The following is a 16,590-nucleotide window of genomic DNA, read 5'->3' as shown; positions in this document are numbered from 1 at the left end:
TGACATGTGAGGTTGCTGTGAATTAAATATTAACATAAAGAACCTCTCATAGCTGTGGAGAAAAAGCCACAAACTTAAATTCTATTATTCATTTGAAAAACAATAACCAAACACAATAGTATGGAGTAGTAAGGATATAAACATACGACTGCACTGGGCAGGTCTTGCCTTTAGGCATCACAGCAAATGAGCAGAAACTTTTGCTTCTCATCCTCTCAGGACTTGGGTAGACAAGCTCTAATGATTTGATGGGAAGGTGACACATAAACGTTGTTCAAATTTAGAAAGAAAATGAGTAGTTCCACAGCATTTGTATGCTTTTCAGCCTTCTAAACACAACAAATTTCAAATTTCTTTTGCATATGACACAAGTGCTTTATACTCCCATCATGTGACATCAGGAGTCCAATGAAGAGCCCAAGCGGAACAGGTTTCCTCAGCAGCGTCAGTAGATTATCCTGCCTCCTCTAAGGGCAAGAACTAGGTGCAGTACAGATCCTCCTTGGATCTTATAGTCAGAGGCCGTTTTCTCATCATTCCTAAAAGAGAGAATGTCACAAGTGACAGATTGCCAAACACAGTTGAGCTAAGCTGCAGACGTTCATGAACAAACTAAATAAGACAACACGGAGGACAATGTTAACAATACATTTGTTTCCCACTGTAAATCAGCCGTTGTTGCTGTGGAGGAATCCCTTCCTTCTCTTCAACCCTTTCCTTGATCCTTTCTACCTGGATTAAAAGAAAAAAGCTATTCAGTATTCATATCTTGAGAAAGCATTTGTGGCAATTGTTGTTGTTGTTATGGTTCATACCTTATCTGTGGGTTCGATGTCAATCTCTATTTCTTTTCCTGTGAGTGTCTGCAAGAAACAACAGAATCTTCAAGATGCGGATTTTGCTTTCACAAAACTCTAGATGTGCTGATCTAGAATTGTATTTGTTGACTATAAGCATCACAAACATAGGAATAATCTGTTTAAAGATCTTCTAACACAAGACTGCTGTGTAAAAAAAATAACCCTGAAACACTGATGCTGAAAGTCACTGGACAGTTATTCCTGAAGACAAGATAATGGCTGAATCTCAAAAAGCTAAAATCCCTACATAGTTCACTAGGTAAGTCTTAATAGAGCATACATTTTAGACAGATGTTATGCGCTGAACGATCACTGGATTAGGAACACCTACTTTGTATCTACACTCACTGTCCATTTTGCAGCTGCACTGACCATACAGATGCCCTCATTCTCAGCAAAGCAGTAACACTTCTGTGGTGGTGGTGTTAACATGTGTACAGTAGCTCATCTGTTGCTGTATGGTGTGTGTCGGTTGTCCTGGACGCAGGACGCTGTCAACTGGATATTTTTTGTGTGGTGGACTATTCTTAGTCCAACAAAGACATGAGAGCTTTAAAAACTCCACCACCATCTCCCACTGAAATCATACCTGCTTTGTGGTGGCCCTGACCATTGAAGGGCAGGGTGAAATGGGGATAAGAAAGTGTGTGGAGAAACTGGAGGACTACAGTTTGTAATTGTACAACTACAAAGTGCTCCTGTACAGCCAGTGGTCCTAATCTAGGAAGAGATCATTCCATTGATCACCCCTTTCTGTGTGGCTGCCTTACATTGTTCTTCAGCTTTGGAACTGCAGATGAGCAACAGGGGGGATTGAAGAATAATTATTTACATAAAAATCTGCACATACTGAATGCATGACATTTTGCCCACCACCTTTTTTTTAAGCTCACTGTCCATTCTCTTAACTTCACTGACCATACAGGAGCACTTCCATCTTTTGTTCTGCATGCATGGATGGATAGAGAGAGAGAAAGAGAAGGTGTGATATGGGTGGTGTGTCATTCCCAGTACAGCACCAACACACTGACCTGATGGTGTTGTATTTGTGTGTGTCGTGTGGTACAAGTGGATCAGACACATAAGTTCTGCTCGAGCTTAAAAACAGTGTCCACTGTATCAGACATGACCACCTAGTTGATCCACCTTGTAGATGATGCTGTTGGTTGGAAAATTAGGTTAGTGGGCTATTCTTAGTCAGTTGTTAAAAACTACAGCACGACGCCAGTGTCACTGCAGTGCAGAAAATGATCGAAAAACCCAAATCATACATGCTGTGTGGTGGTCCTTACCACTGGTGTACAGGGTGAAAGAAAGTTGACAAACAAAGAGATAACCTCCAGTCTGTAGGCCTAATTGAATAAGCATGAAGTGCCCCTGTATGGTCAGTGGAGCTGAGAAAATGGACAGTGAACATAGAAACACAGGTCATAATGTTATGACTGACTATTTTGTGACATCACAAAAAACATGATTAAAACATGTCTGTTTACATGTCTGCTTTCTATATATGGACTGGGATATAAAATGTTAACATGCCAAATTAAACAACAACAATAATTAACACATTGTCTAACGTGTAGGTGCTTGGTGTAAATACTGCAAACTAGAAAACTAGAACATTGTACAGGGTGCAAGGAGCCACTTTGGATTAGCTTATAACTATGTGAAGTATAACGGTATCTTGTCAAATACCCCCCTCTAAGTAAATAATCAAAAAAAAAAAAGGGGGGGGGGTCATCAGGCTATTTTTACTCGTTTTCATTTCTATGTAAGCCTTACATCCTCTTTACAATTTTCCTGTTCCACCTTTAATGCAGTAGTATGTTTTGTCGGCGTCAGAATGCTCAGTAATGCAACATTTAAGGTGGATCGGATAATTCGAACCAAAAGCAAACATAAAACTCAACTGCCGGACAGGGGCATTAATTTCAAATGGTACAAAATGAGGTCTTATAACCTTTAACATCTAGCTCTAGAGCCTGTTGTGAGACTTTATTAGCAGAAAACGAATATTATCTTTTAAAGCAAAGGTAGCTAACCTCTTACCTTGACCTTAATCAACATTTTGATGTCTTTATTGTTATTTCAGAACACGTTAACCGTTATTACTAACAAGTCGAGGCGAGAATTTTACTGCTCTAATGTAAAACTGGAATACAATTAGCTAGCTGAGATTAAAAATCATTAAAAAAAACAATGAGTCTAAATCCTCCAGTATGTGTATCTTTTCTTCATCTGTGAGAAAATGAGCAACACAGTGACCTATCGCCACCAAGTGGACAAAAGTCAAAAATCTCCCAAACATTTTCTGATAGAGAATAATCTTTAAAGTTTCCCTGCATATTTCTGGTTTAAATTAATTACAAAATGACTTTAAAAGAGTTTACTTTTAAGTATAGAAATAACTTCTAATATACATTCTTAACTAGCATACATGCTAATGATATAATTAGTCTTCATTTGTTTTGATATTTGTGTTTGACTGATATATTTATCATTTTATATAATTTTTATCACAACGCAGACAGTGTCTTTAAACATTCTTACGTATAACACTTAGAGAAGAGTATGTTAATCACAGACATACAGTACTACAATTTATTTGGACATTTAATATAATCATAAAATCATATTATTTTGCTATAATATTTCCCATATTAATGGCACATCCATAACAAGTATCAGAAGTGTACATGCTCGCTCAGCCATGTTACTGGAGAATATTAACTCCTCTGAAATATCTAGAAAATTAAAAAGTTAAACAGAGATGCAGCAGGTAGCATTACTGCCACATAGATCCAGGGGCTTGGGGCTCTGAGCCTGTGACCACATTGTGTTCCTAAAGATTGTTTAAAAAATACATAAAAACAACATATTTTGAAGAGGCTTAATAATACCCCAGTTGTGTGCATGTGTATTTGTAGTATATTTCTACCAATAGGAGTCTAGTTTGCCATAAAACAGCATTTCAGTCATTTATTCCAAATATTTTAAAGCTTTTAAACTGGAACCAAAGTCTATTTTCAAATTTATCAAATTAAGCCCACAGACATTTTGATGTCCTCAGTCTTCCCCCTTGCAGGTGTTGATTATTGTATGGCTGATTGCAGAGGTTAGTTATATTCAGCTGCCCTAAGGAGGTCAGGTGTTTGTATCTAACATACACTTGCTCTGTTAAACCAGTTAATCATGTCTTTTTTGGGGCACAGTCTTTGTCTTTTAGTGACTGCAGCGTTTGTGTTTTCCTATGAAGGTGGTAAAACTGTTTTAATGCATGCATATATATATATATATGTGTGTGTGTGTGTGTGTGTGAGTGTGATTAGTTGTGGAATACTGTGTTTTTAAGCTCTGAAGTTTGTAATTCTTGGGGTTTTTTTTTTTGTTTTTGTTTTGTTTTTTTCTGCCCAGACATTCATATCAAGTGCACAAATGACTCAGTTGTGATTAGATGGAAGGTCAACAAAGACTTGGCTGAAACACCGTCCCGGCTTTTTCTGGGTAACTGTTTACCATCCAAGTTTTCACATACAGCTGATGGAGGACAAGCCTTTTTCCACTATGGTCTTACTGAATGTGGTTTCAGACACAAGGTACATGAAGTCTCAAGTTGTGTTAGGTCTCGGTTTTTTTGTTGTAATGTAATGGAGGTGTTTTTTTCCCCCTTGTCAGAGAACGCGGAAGAGTCTGGTCTATAAAAACGAGCTGGCCTTCAGGCCCCTACCTAAACCTAGTCCTGCTGTGATCGTCTACCCTGTTGTGTGTGCTGTTGAAAGGTACCATTACTATAAATGTGCAGAAAAAGTGGACTTTTAAATGTAATCACTGATGATGGATGTATTCATTGTAGGCCTGTGTGGATTCAGCCCTTTGTGGTGCCTGATTTTGGTGTTGTGTATAGTAAAGGAAGGCTTGTTTTCCACATGGGCATACTAAATGGTAAGTGTTTTGGTGCATTCTGTAACACATGCCTTTTCAATATATTTAAAAGCTTGTATGTATTCATGGCAAACACATCACTTTTTGATTATTAAAATACTTCCCTGCAACATTTCCACAAGTTATGGTGCCTTAGTAACTTTTTTTTTTTTTTTTTTTTTTTAAATTCTACAATCTAAAATACTTTTAACTATTTTTTTTCCATATTCTATTGGAGATGAGCAGCTTAATCCTCAAGGGACATGTTAACATGCATTAAAGTGGTGTAGTTATGGTAGTGTCAAAGCAGAAAACAGCAATGGAATATGCAGCAGATTTTCTATCAGTGTAAAACTACAGTAAACACCTTAACCAGGGATGGTTCAATGTATTAACCCTAGCAAAAGATCATTATGTCCATTTATGCTCTCAAGGAAATAAATATATATAAAAATGCACCATTTATGCTAGACTTGACACTGGCTCTCTCATACAACCCTTAAATTATCTCAAACAGATGACCTAAGTGGCCCGGCACTCTCCAATTCTTTTCCTCTGGGCTCCTTTCTTAACATCTGGGCTGCAGTGGAGCAGCAGGCCCATCAGCCCCTAATGTTATTCATGGAGAAGTGTGTGGCAATGACCACACTGACTCTAGAACCAGAATCCCTTATCTACCCCATTATTAAAAACAAAGGGTAAGTTTTAAAATGGTGTGAGACAGGATATTCACTTCAAGAAAGTTACTGACCCTGACTGCTTTATATATTGTTGATTCTTCAGGTGTCTTGTGGATGGTAAGGCTGGACTCTCAAGGTTCTTGCCAAGATATCATTCATCTTCAGTTCTGCTCCGGTTACAAGCCTTCAATTTTCCACTGGGACAGGAAGTATTGCTTTTTCCGTAATCTTAAAAAGCTTTGCCTATTTAATCTTAAACATTGGTCAAACTAGACAGCTTTGGATAAGCCTGGGAGTATTCCACAAATTATTTCTTAGTTAGCAAGCTACCTTAAGGCTAACTAAGGCTACCTTAAGTTATCTGGCTAAACTAAGAGTCTGCTTTGTGGAATACCAACCTGGATTTTTCTAGTGTGACGTTAGGGCAAATTGTCATGTTGTATTTATAAGCATCTCCCAATCCCAGTTTAGTTTCTCTAATGTAGCCTTTCTGTTTTGAACCTTGCAATTCCACATTAAATGTTACACTAGCATCAGACAATTGCCTCAACATTTTAAGGAAGACTTGGAAATTAACTAGCTAACTACAGACATGGCCATACAACTAGCAATGTTTTATTCTTAAGTGTCAATGCAGTAAAACTACATTAAAATAATGCAGTTAAGTTTTTAAAGGAGAAAATACTGACACGTTTCTTTGGTTCCTTGTGAAGCCAATCTTGCCTGTGATTTACAGGGCATTCATAACACTCCTTTTGAGGTGTTTCTCTTAAATATATTGCTCTAACCCTTCACCCTATCCCTACAAGAATACTCCTTCCCCTAGGGATGGACAATAAGTTAATATATACTGCAAAAATATGAATACAGGGTGGCACATTGGCGAAGCAGGTAATCAGTTACACAGCTCCAGGGACCTGGACGTTGTGGATTCAAGTCCTGCTCCAGGTGTAGTTTGTTTTCCCTGTGTCAATGTAGGTTTCCTCCGGGTGCTCTGGTTTCCTCCCACTGTAGTAAAAAAAAAAAATAAAATGCATTGGTAGGTGGATTGGTGACTGAAGTGTCCATTGGTGTGTGTTGCCCTGTGAAGGACTGGTGCCCCCTGCAGTGTTTGTTCCTACCTTGTGTCCAGTTATTCCGGTGAGGCTCTGGATAAGCGGTTACAGAAAAATTAATGATGTTTGAATATAATTGCATGCTGTTAAACAATATTACAATAATATTGAAGCACCCATTTACAGGGCTTTGCTGTAAGTTTTGTTAACTTTGTTAACCAATTGTTTAAAAACAAAAAAAAACTACCCCTAAGCAAAATGGAAGGGTGGAGCCAAGAGGTAGGGGTAGAATGCCTCATTTTATCCCAGGTTTTCTGACTTGTGCTGATCACAAACTTCATCTAAATTAACCTTTATCACTTGCTGTCTAAGCTACATATTAAACCTGCATTTAATGCATTTTATTGGATTAATCAGATTATTTTTAAACTAAAACATATAAAGTTAAATTTGAATCCATTAACCAATGGCTTTGACCAACAGAATTGACATTTTAAAAACGTCTTATTTACTGCATAAATCTGGGCAAGTTCAGATATTTGGCCTGAAAGGAATGAACACACAAGTTGCATCTATCCATCGTGAAATGGACTCATTTTTGGATACAATCTTTTAGATAGCTTTTGTGTAGTAAGGCTCCATTTTAATTTTTATTCATTTATTTTTATATATCAACAAATTCCTTCGGGATCAATAGTGTTGTTCTTTTGCATTACTGCCAGGTGTACATCCATTGTAAGCTAGTGGTATGGGACCCTCAAGATTTAAATGAAGAAAAGAAGGCTTGCAATTATGACAAAAACACTGCACGGTAAATGTATAACTTTGTATTTATGCATGTTATAAATTAGACCTCATTTTAGACTGTTGATGTATTTCTACTCTGACACTGACAGATGGGAACTTCTAGATGACCCTTCAAGGAGTGACCTGTGCAGCTGCTGCGATTATGACTGCAGTTGGCGAGTGAAGAGGAGTTTACATCCTGGTGAAGTATTTTGATCATCTGCTTATTCGTTTCGCTACGCATGGGAATGTCTATTGAATTATCTATTTTTATTTTTCTTCCTTCTCTCCCCACTCCCCTGCCCCCTCTTTTCTCTATTGATTTGCAATATTTCCTGGTCAGACTTCCAAGGTCTATCTCAAAATGTAATATTAGGACCAGTGATGATAACGGGGACTCTCTGAAGAAGTCAGAGCTGGTTAAAAGCTGCTTAAAGGTTGGTTTAATTTGTTTAATTAAATTTAAAACAAATTTCAGTGCTATGGAGCACCTAATTGGGGGGGGGGGGCGCTATTGATTTTGAATTCTTTTACAAATGTATTAAACACACACACAATTGTCTTTGGGGCTCAGTCAACACAGGACACTGCAGTGTCCAGGGAAATCCAGCCACTTGAAACAGATATTATATATGTATTTATTTATTTGCCAGTGCAGATCGTTCATACATCTGTAAGGAACTGCCTAACATCAGAGGAAGTTGTGAACAACAAGTTTATATACGTTCGGTAATATCCTGAAAGTGCTAGTCAGAACACTGTAGTTCCACATATCTCCATAGTAACAGGTGTATGAGACGTAGGCGGCTTCGTGAAAGAAAGTGTGGACGGCGCACTGGGGAAGGAGTAAAGCTAAGAACCTTTACCAAGCAAAGTCTCCCACAAAAATCCAGTCATTCAGTAACAAGATGGAGGGTGTAAGGCAGTGGCTCAACACTTGCACTTTTAAATTCTTTCATCCTCATTTCATAGCAATTAACAACACGGCAACCAACGCTTCAGTTGGCGCTCCCCAATAACATATAGCATCTCTTCTCAGCAGAAAACATGGATTTCTTTATATTTCAGTCCAAGATCAAAGTAAAACTCAGCAAGCTGCTCCATAGTTCACCTGACACGCACACAATCAACAGTAAGCACAGTACTGTACCATACGGAGCCCACAAAGTATTTGTGAAGGAAAATCAATTTTTTTTTTTCCTTCCCTCCCCCATTCCCTTTAGGGGCTCTGTACAGTGCAAACTTAATATAATTTTGCTTTTTCTTTGCAGTACAGAAAGGACCAGCTGTACCTGCTTACTGCTGCAAGAGTTGGCTGTAGGCTTTAGCTGAGTGGAGAAGTTTACATCTGAAAAACTGAATGTCTGAATGGCATTTTAGAATGGAGCATGCATTTTTCTCTCTAGCTTGATATGAACTGGGCCAATAAAGTGGACTATGCTTCATTTTAAATCCTTTGTTCGTTTGTTTGTCTCAACACTAATAAACAAGTACTGAAGACATCTCTGCTGAAACCATATCACATGCAAGAGATTTTGTCCTAATCATTGGATAAATAGCTCTAAATCATGAGATTCTGCTTTGTTATAGAACGAGTAAAACATTCAAGAGCATAATTAAAGGGAACATTCACAATTGTAATCAAATATTTGATTTCATATGTTTCCACACCATTTACTGCTCTACAATCTGTAATCAAAACCAAACAGGTCTAATATGTTTACGAAGCCCTGGTGTCAGTAAATGGTTTTCTCCCTCTTCAGTGACATGAGCTTGGCATCTGGCTTTTTTTAATTTTTTTATATTTTTTTTCTATACTCTATAAGGCTGTCCTTCCATTCTGCCTGGAAGGACAGCCTTATAGAGTATAGAAAGGCCCTCACCAAAACTCGTTCAGCATATCTGGCCTCGCTGATAATAAAAATAATAATAATAAAATATTTCGAATAAAATAATCCGAGAGCACTGTTTAGTGTGTTTTCCAGAACTACAAAAAAATCAAGCGGGTTCCGAACAACTAATTCCAGCAACTCTCACCAGTGAATATTTTATGGACTTTTTTTAATAATAAAATTGAGATTATTAGACAACAAACTCAAGCCACAGGATTAAATCCGACCTGGCTGCCACCCGATGTGAATGATATAAAACATAATATAACTGTAAAAGAAAGACTTGAAACCTTTTACCCACTCCCACAGTTAGAACTAGAGAAGATTATCACCTCTGCAAACTGTACAACTTGCACACTTGATGCAATTCCCACAAAATTGCTCAAAGAAGTACTACCAGCTATTATCAATCCTCTTTTAACTATAGTAAACTCATCCCTTAGCCTGGGCCATGTACCCAAAGCTTTTAAACTAGCACTTATTAAACCTATAATCAAGAAAACAAATCTTGATGCTAGTACACTGTCTAATTACAGGCCTATTTCAAATCTGCCATTTCTGTCCAAGAACTTAGAAAAAGCCGTGGCCCAACAATTTAGTTCATATCTACATAATCATATGAAAAGTTCCAATCTGGATTTAGGCCACATCATAGTACAGAGACAGCTCTAGTCAAGATAAGAAATGATCTTCTTGTCTCTGATCAAGGCCACGTATCCCTGTTGGTGCTTCTTGACCTCAGCACAGCCTTCGATACAATAGACCACAATATTCTCCTAGAAAGGTTAGAAAACATGGTTGGAATTACGGGGACAGCCCTATTATGGTTCAAATCTTACTTAACGGAACATTATCAATTCGTAAAAGTAAACAATCTAAATTCAAATTATTCTAAAGTAAGATTTGGAATTCCACAAGGCTCTATTTTAGGACCATTATTATTTACATTATACATGTTACCGCTAGGCACAGTTATAAGAAACCATGACATTAACTTTCACTGTTACGCAGACGACACGCAATTGTATATTTCAGCCAAGCCTGATGACAAACACAGATTAAAGAAAATAGAGGACTGTGTAAAAGACATGAAAGGCTGGATGTTGTGTAACTTCCTCCTTCTAAACAGCAACAAAACAGAGGTCCTGCTTTTGGGTCCAAAGGTGGCAAGAAATAAATTATCAGATTTAAATCTTGCTGACGTTCCAGTTAAACCTGGTTCAGCAGCAAAAAATCTTGGTGTCATAATTGACCCGGATTTATCATTTGATCAACACATAGGCAGTATCACTAGGACAGCTTTTTTACATCTTCGCAATATTGCTAAGATTAGAAATGCCTTATCCCTCCAGGACGCAGAAACGTTAGTACATGCCTTTATTACTTCAAGGCTTGACTACTGTAACGCACTACTGTCAGGATGCACCAGCAGAAATTTAAGAAAACTTCAACTATTTCAACTGCTGCAGCCAGGGTCCTCACTAAAACTAGAAAATTTGAACATATCAGCCCAGTTCTACCATCACTCCATTGGCTGCCTGTAAAATTCTGCATCGACTACAAAATTCTGTTATTAACATATAAAGCTCTACATGGGCTTGCTCCTGAATACCTTCAAGATACAATTTCCTATTATGAGCCTCCACGTTTACTCAGATCACAGAATACTGGATTTTTATTTGTTCCCAGAATTCAGAAGGCCTCAGCTGAGAGAAGAGCCTTTTCTTATAAAGCCCCCAAACTCTGGAATGATCTTCCAGAAAATGTTTGGGACTCAGACACAGTCGCAGTCTTCAAATCTAGGCTAAAAACTAATTTGTTTAGTTTATCTTTTGGTAGTTAATGCTCCCCCATAGATAAAGGCGGCAGATCCGGGGGGTCCATGGACACAGGGAATTATAGTAAACTGAGACGCTGGTGCTGCCGTCCCACCGCTTCACGCGATCACTCAGGTTTTTTGACGGTGGAGCGGAGGGATGCCAGTGTTTCAGGATGCTCCCGTGTCTGTGTGTCTATCTGGTTCTCTCCTTTTAGTTAAAGCTGTCATAGTCAGATCTGCCGGAGTCATTAGCCACACTCTGGAAATGTTCACATTTTCTGCTTTAACACCAAACAGTTCAAAATTAATTCCATCCCTTTACATTTTTCAGAGTAAACGACTGCCCACCTGTCTGTCTGGACACTGATGGATGACTGTCGAGATCCTCCTCCAAGCTTCAGACCAGCTGCCCACGCTCCAGCAACCACCAAGTGCCTTGAAGCTGCCCCTACACTGAAGTTCTCACGGACTACTAACTATCATCACCAGTAGATTGACCAGAGGAGGATGGGTCACCCCTTGTGAGCCTTGGTTCCTCCCAAGGTTTCTTCCTCAGCTGAGGGAGTTTTTCCTTGCCACTGTCGCCCCTTGCTTGCTCACCTGGGGATTTTTACATTTCATGTCAAATCTTTGTCTTATTGGAATTCTGTGAAGCTGCTTTGTGACAACATCAGTTGTGAAAAGCGCTATATAAATAAATTTTGAATTTTATTTTTTATTTTTTTTGAAGGGTGCCAGTATCTGCATGAACGTCATTGACAACTTGATCTAAGGTAGCTTCAGTGCTATGGAATGCATCCAAAAAATATTTCATTCCATTTGTGGCTTCCCACACAGGGATTAAGTCTAGTCCTGGATTATATTCTCCTTTAAATGGAAACTTAATTAATTCATTGTCTGTAACCGCGAGTCTGGAGCCTACCTGGAATCACTGGGTGCAAGATGGGAACACACCCAGGTGGGGGCGCCAGTCCTTCTCAGGGCTATACAAACAGGTGCTGGTTATAAAACTAGAATATCATGAAAAAGTTGATTTATTTCAGTAATTCCAAAAGTGAAACTTGTATATTATACTCATTCATTACACACAGACAAATATTGTGACACACAGACAAATAACGTGTGATTATTTATTTTAATTTTTTAAGACTATATCAGTCTGTGTGTAATGAATGAGTATAATATACAAGTTTCGGAATGGAATTACGGAATTAAAATGTTCATGATATTCTAACGTTATGACTGGCACCTGTTCATATTCACTCACACCTATGGACACTTTTGAGAAGCCAGTCCACCTACCAACATGTGGTTTTTGACTGTGGGAGGAAACCCACCTGGACATGGGGGAGAACACATTCATTCATTATCTGTAACCGCTTATCCAGTTCAGGGTCGCGGTGGGTCCAGAGCTTACCTGGAATCATTGGGCGCAAGGCGGGAATACACCCTGGAGGGGGCGCCAGTCCTTCACAGGGCAACACAGACACACACACACACACACACACACGTATTCACTCACACCTACGGACAATTCTGAGTCGCCAATCCACCTACCAACATGTGTCCTGTGTCCCACTGCAGTCCTGTGATGTGTGTTTTTGGACTGTGGGAAGAAACCGGAGCACCCGGAGGAAACCCACGCGGAGAACACACCAACTCCTCACAGACAATCACCCGGAGGGGAAATCGAACCCACAACCTCCAGGCCCCTGGAGCTGTGTGACTGCGACACTACCTGCTGCGCCACCGTGCTGCCCTGGGGAGAACACAGCAAACTTAAAATTAATATCACAATTTAAAATGCTGTGTAGCCCAGAACATCCCTAATGATAAAGTCGATTATCTTTAATCCACTGCAGTCCTGTGATGTGTCACACATATATCAGCAAGCAGAAAGCAATTTCTCAACTGAAACTGGGGGCTTTGGTGTTTTTTGGCAAGTCTAAGTAGAAATTACTCGTGTTTTAGAAAAATAAAACTATATTAAATAATGTTAAATTGAGTGAGCCTTGAATGCATTTACCCTTGTTAACCACCCTTCAACAAAACCACAATAGTGCACATTTCAATGAGGAGTTTTGGGCTCAGACAGGGATTTCCATTAAAAAAAAAAAAAAAAGGTGAATTTCCTTCATGCAGTTGTAACCCTCCAACAGCAGAGGGCAATCTGAGGTTTTGGCTTCATTAAGCCAATTTAGCATGATCCAGCTGTCTGCTGTTTAGCAAGCTAAGCTTTTGAGAGTTCATGAATAACTCCTCAGTTAATATTATCTCAGTATTTTCTTATAATGACTTTCTTATTGGGAAGTGTGTTTGTACTAAGTTCTATTGCTTTGTTTTGGGTGCGAGGAGGTAATTGTGAGTTTACTTTGTTGTATTTAGCTCTAAATACTACAATTATGTTGACTGGATATTCTTTCTTCAGAGGTCACAGTGGATTGTGGAAAGAGCTCTGTGTCTGTGCGATGGACTGAGTCACAATCACAGACCGACCCTTGGGCTCTCCGTCTGGGTGATTGTCCTCCATCCAGCGTGTCAGTCCGGCCTGGGGGTGCAGAGGCAGTATTTCATGCGAGGTTTGATGACTGCAGTTTCAGGAGATTGGTGGGCTTCATAGAAATGCAAACTTTTAAATTAAAAAAAATTCATTTAAATATCTATTACTTGTAAGGCTGTTTTTCCCTGACATTTCCAGCCTGGTCTAGGACTTCTTAGGCTTGGTTCTGTGTCTGGGTCACTGACCATTTGGTAGATGGTCATAAATCTTAAACTTGTTCCCCTTCATAGGTGACTGAAGATAAGATTGTGTATGAAAATGAACTGTCCTTCACAGCTTCAATCAAAAGCCCTTCACAATTCTTCTCCTTCCATGTTGTCTGTCTTTATGAAAGGTAGAGCCACCATGTTTTTAATATTTTAGGTTTTGTGATGTTCTGAAGCTACCAGTGTACCAAAGTCTAAAGTGGCAAACCTTTTTGTTTTTGTAAGCCTTTGGTGTTTCTAAGTGCAATATTCTGGTTTTCATTTATTGACAGATACTCATGAAAAGACACACAGTTTGCATCGTTTCTTTCAATGCTGGTGTTCAGCTGAAACATTTCCAGTCATCAGCCATTTTTAACAAGCCTGAAATTCAGCTAAATCTGTTTTTGTACAGAATGACTGTGTCTACATTTTTAGGGCTGCAGACTGGAGTCCACCTATGTATGATCCATTGATCTTCCATTCAAACGGACAGGGGGAGCTGGTCTTCCATATGAGTCTGATGAACGGTATTTAACTCTGTTCTTGACTTTACAGCAAACGTTAAACTGACACTTCATTTTGACAATAAAAATTTTACTGTGAGGATTATACTAGATTCAAGACAAGTAGGCCGTATTGGTGACAATGCTAAGTAAGATTTGTAAGAATTGATATGTAAACTTTCGGTTAACACTAACATAACTTTACGATTTATTGCAGATGACTTCAGTAGTGTGGCCACATCAACTACATACTCCTTAGGCTCTCTGATCCCGATAGCTGCTGCTGTTGAACAACACAATCATCAGCCACTAGTTCTCCTGCTGGAAGAGTGTGTAGCATCCACTACACCAGAACTGGGACAAGAAAGCTATGTTTACCCTATAATTGCAAACAAGGGGTAACTCTTGGTTTGTCTCTCTTGACTGAAAATTAAATCAACTTTTTTTTTACTGCATGTCACAAATGTGCTAATTGAGACAGGTGATATTTGCTTCTTAGATGTTTGGTGGACAGCAAGAATAGTAAATCGAAGTTCTTACCCAGACAAAGCCTCACTGAAATCAGACTACACCTTCAAGCTTTCAAGTTTGCTTTTGGAAAAGAAGTATGTATTAGACTTCTTATGTATTTAAAAACCTTTATCTATATAATGTAATTACTGATGCCTTGCCTTGAACTGATACTCAACTCTAGCGGTTATCAGCTGGAAATCTGTTACAGTTTGTTTGGTTTGTTACTTCTATACAGGTCTATATTCATTGTAAACTTGTGGCCTGGGATCCTAAAGACATAGATAATGGCAGGAAAGCTTGTCAGTACAGTCAACAGAATGGAAGGCAAGTCTCATATGTTTACAAAATGGACAAATGTTCAAGATGTATCAACAAATCATCCAGTTTCAAAAATGATTTTAGTAAATGAATTTACATGATTATAGGTGGGAGCTTCTAGATGGCCCTTTGGAAAGTGCCCTCTGTTCTTGCTGTGAAACAAAATGCCAGATGAGGAGAAAAAGGGAAACCAGAAGAGGTCAGTATTTAATCATTGCAATCTTAATTGTTTGAAACCAGTGGAGTCTAATGCTTTGTAAATCTCCAGCACTCACTCAGCCTGTTGTCCTCGGCCCAGTTACCATCACGGATTAGCCAGTGGAATAACCCTGATGGCTATGACCAGGTTTGATTATTTATCCACTTTTGCTTGTTTTAGTTTCTTGTCATTCCTGAGCTTTAATTTCAATATTTTTCTTTCAAGGTCTGGTACTTCCAAGCCACTGGTGGTCATCATAGACGTCCTTGCAATGGAGGTCCATTCACACCCTCAGTATTACTCTGGTCTAAGAGGTTCACTGCAAGATTTAACTGCATTTTCTGCATGTGTATATAATGTAATTTTTTCCTGTATTAAATAGATATGGTAGGCTGACTGATTACTTGAATTCACTCAATTTTTGTCTGCTCTGTCATTCTAAATAAAAATGCATCTAGCATGTTATTTTAACATTCAGGTAGACTTTGTCTCCATTGATAACTTCTCTTTAATTCACTTGAACCTTTTGGCAGCAGGAAATGCTGTTAACCTGTAAACTTAAGTGCATGATGTTGCATACATCTTGACATAAGGGTTAACATTCATGTTGTACTACACTGAACAATCACTGGATTAGTAACGCATATGTTGTACTAACACTCAATGTCTTGCATCAGTTCCATTGGCCATACAGGAGCACTTCGTAGTTCTACAATTACAGACTGTAGTCCATCTATCTCTACATATTTTATTCCTATTTCTCCTTGCTCGTCAGTGGTCAGGACGACCACAGAGCTTGTAGATGAAGCAAAGTTTTATTACTCCAATCTGATCCGCTTGTACCAGTGCAACAAACAAAACACACCACTGCCATATCAGTGTCACTGCAGTGCTGAGAATGATATTATACCACCCATATTATACCTGCTCTGTAGGGGTCCTGACCATTAAAGAGCAGGGTGAAATGGGTGTAAGAATGTATGCAGAGAAACAGATGGACTACACTCTGTAATGGTCAGTCTGTGGAGTGTTCCTGTATGGTCCGTGGAGCTGATGAAATAGACAGTGAGTGTAGATTCAAAGTAGGTGATCATTCAGTGTACATAGACCTCAAATGCCTAAATAGCCTAGCCCCAAAATCAAATTTGTAAATTGATCTTTTCTGTGTGGAATCTTGTGTGGAAAATCCTTGTGCCAGATAAAATAAAATAAATAAAAAAGATGGTGGCCTTGAAAGGTCGACTCAGATTGAATGTTTCTATAGTGTTCCTCTTGCATATGTGCTTCTTACTCCAA

General features: G+C 38.7%; 3 protein-coding genes across 4 annotated transcripts; 2 read left to right on the top strand and 1 right to left on the bottom strand.

Moving 5' to 3' along the window:
- Window positions 1-29: 29 nt before the first annotated feature.
- On the bottom strand, window positions 30-3,125 carry nedd8l (NEDD8 ubiquitin like modifier, like). The gene is made up of 4 exons (XM_066680494.1): window positions 2,910-3,125; window positions 816-863; window positions 650-732; window positions 30-539 (listed from the first exon to the last, which is right to left on the bottom strand). Exons 1-4 carry the CDS (start codon window positions 2,925-2,927, stop codon window positions 446-448), a joined length of 243 nt encoding a protein of 80 aa, XP_066536591.1. The 5' UTR covers window positions 2,928-3,125; the 3' UTR covers window positions 30-445.
- Window positions 3,126-4,007: 882 nt separating this feature from the next.
- On the top strand, window positions 4,008-8,758 carry LOC136707504 (zona pellucida sperm-binding protein 3-like). 2 transcript variants are annotated; one of them, XM_066681627.1, is made up of 10 exons: window positions 4,008-4,116; window positions 4,275-4,456; window positions 4,536-4,639; window positions 4,714-4,802; window positions 5,299-5,479; window positions 5,565-5,670; window positions 7,239-7,327; window positions 7,413-7,504; window positions 7,646-7,739; window positions 8,579-8,758. In XM_066681627.1, the coding sequence occupies exons 1-9, from the start codon at window positions 4,053-4,055 to the stop codon at window positions 7,705-7,707; spliced, it is 969 nt and encodes a 322-aa protein (XP_066537724.1). In that variant the 5' UTR covers window positions 4,008-4,052; the 3' UTR covers window positions 7,708-7,739; window positions 8,579-8,758. The 2 variants fall into 2 exon arrangements, with proteins under 2 accessions (XP_066537724.1, XP_066537723.1); XM_066681626.1 differs by having other exon boundaries at window positions 8,574-8,757.
- A 4,451-nt stretch (window positions 8,759-13,209) lies between these two features.
- Window positions 13,210-15,771, top strand: LOC136707554 (zona pellucida sperm-binding protein 3-like). Its single transcript, XM_066681696.1, has 10 exons — window positions 13,210-13,368; window positions 13,442-13,620; window positions 13,804-13,907; window positions 14,197-14,288; window positions 14,482-14,662; window positions 14,764-14,869; window positions 15,013-15,101; window positions 15,203-15,294; window positions 15,364-15,441; window positions 15,520-15,771. The coding sequence occupies exons 1-9, from the start codon at window positions 13,305-13,307 to the stop codon at window positions 15,408-15,410; spliced, it is 954 nt and encodes a 317-aa protein (XP_066537793.1). The 5' UTR covers window positions 13,210-13,304; the 3' UTR covers window positions 15,411-15,441; window positions 15,520-15,771.
- The last annotated feature ends 819 nt before the right edge of the window (window positions 15,772-16,590 follow it).

The sequence above is a fragment of the Hoplias malabaricus genome, chromosome 9, assembly GCF_029633855.1.
Source record: "Hoplias malabaricus isolate fHopMal1 chromosome 9, fHopMal1.hap1, whole genome shotgun sequence".
Taxonomy (NCBI): domain Eukaryota; kingdom Metazoa; phylum Chordata; class Actinopteri; order Characiformes; family Erythrinidae; genus Hoplias; species Hoplias malabaricus.
Note: the sequence above shows the minus strand (reverse complement) of the source record. Positions and strands in the feature narration are given on the sequence as shown.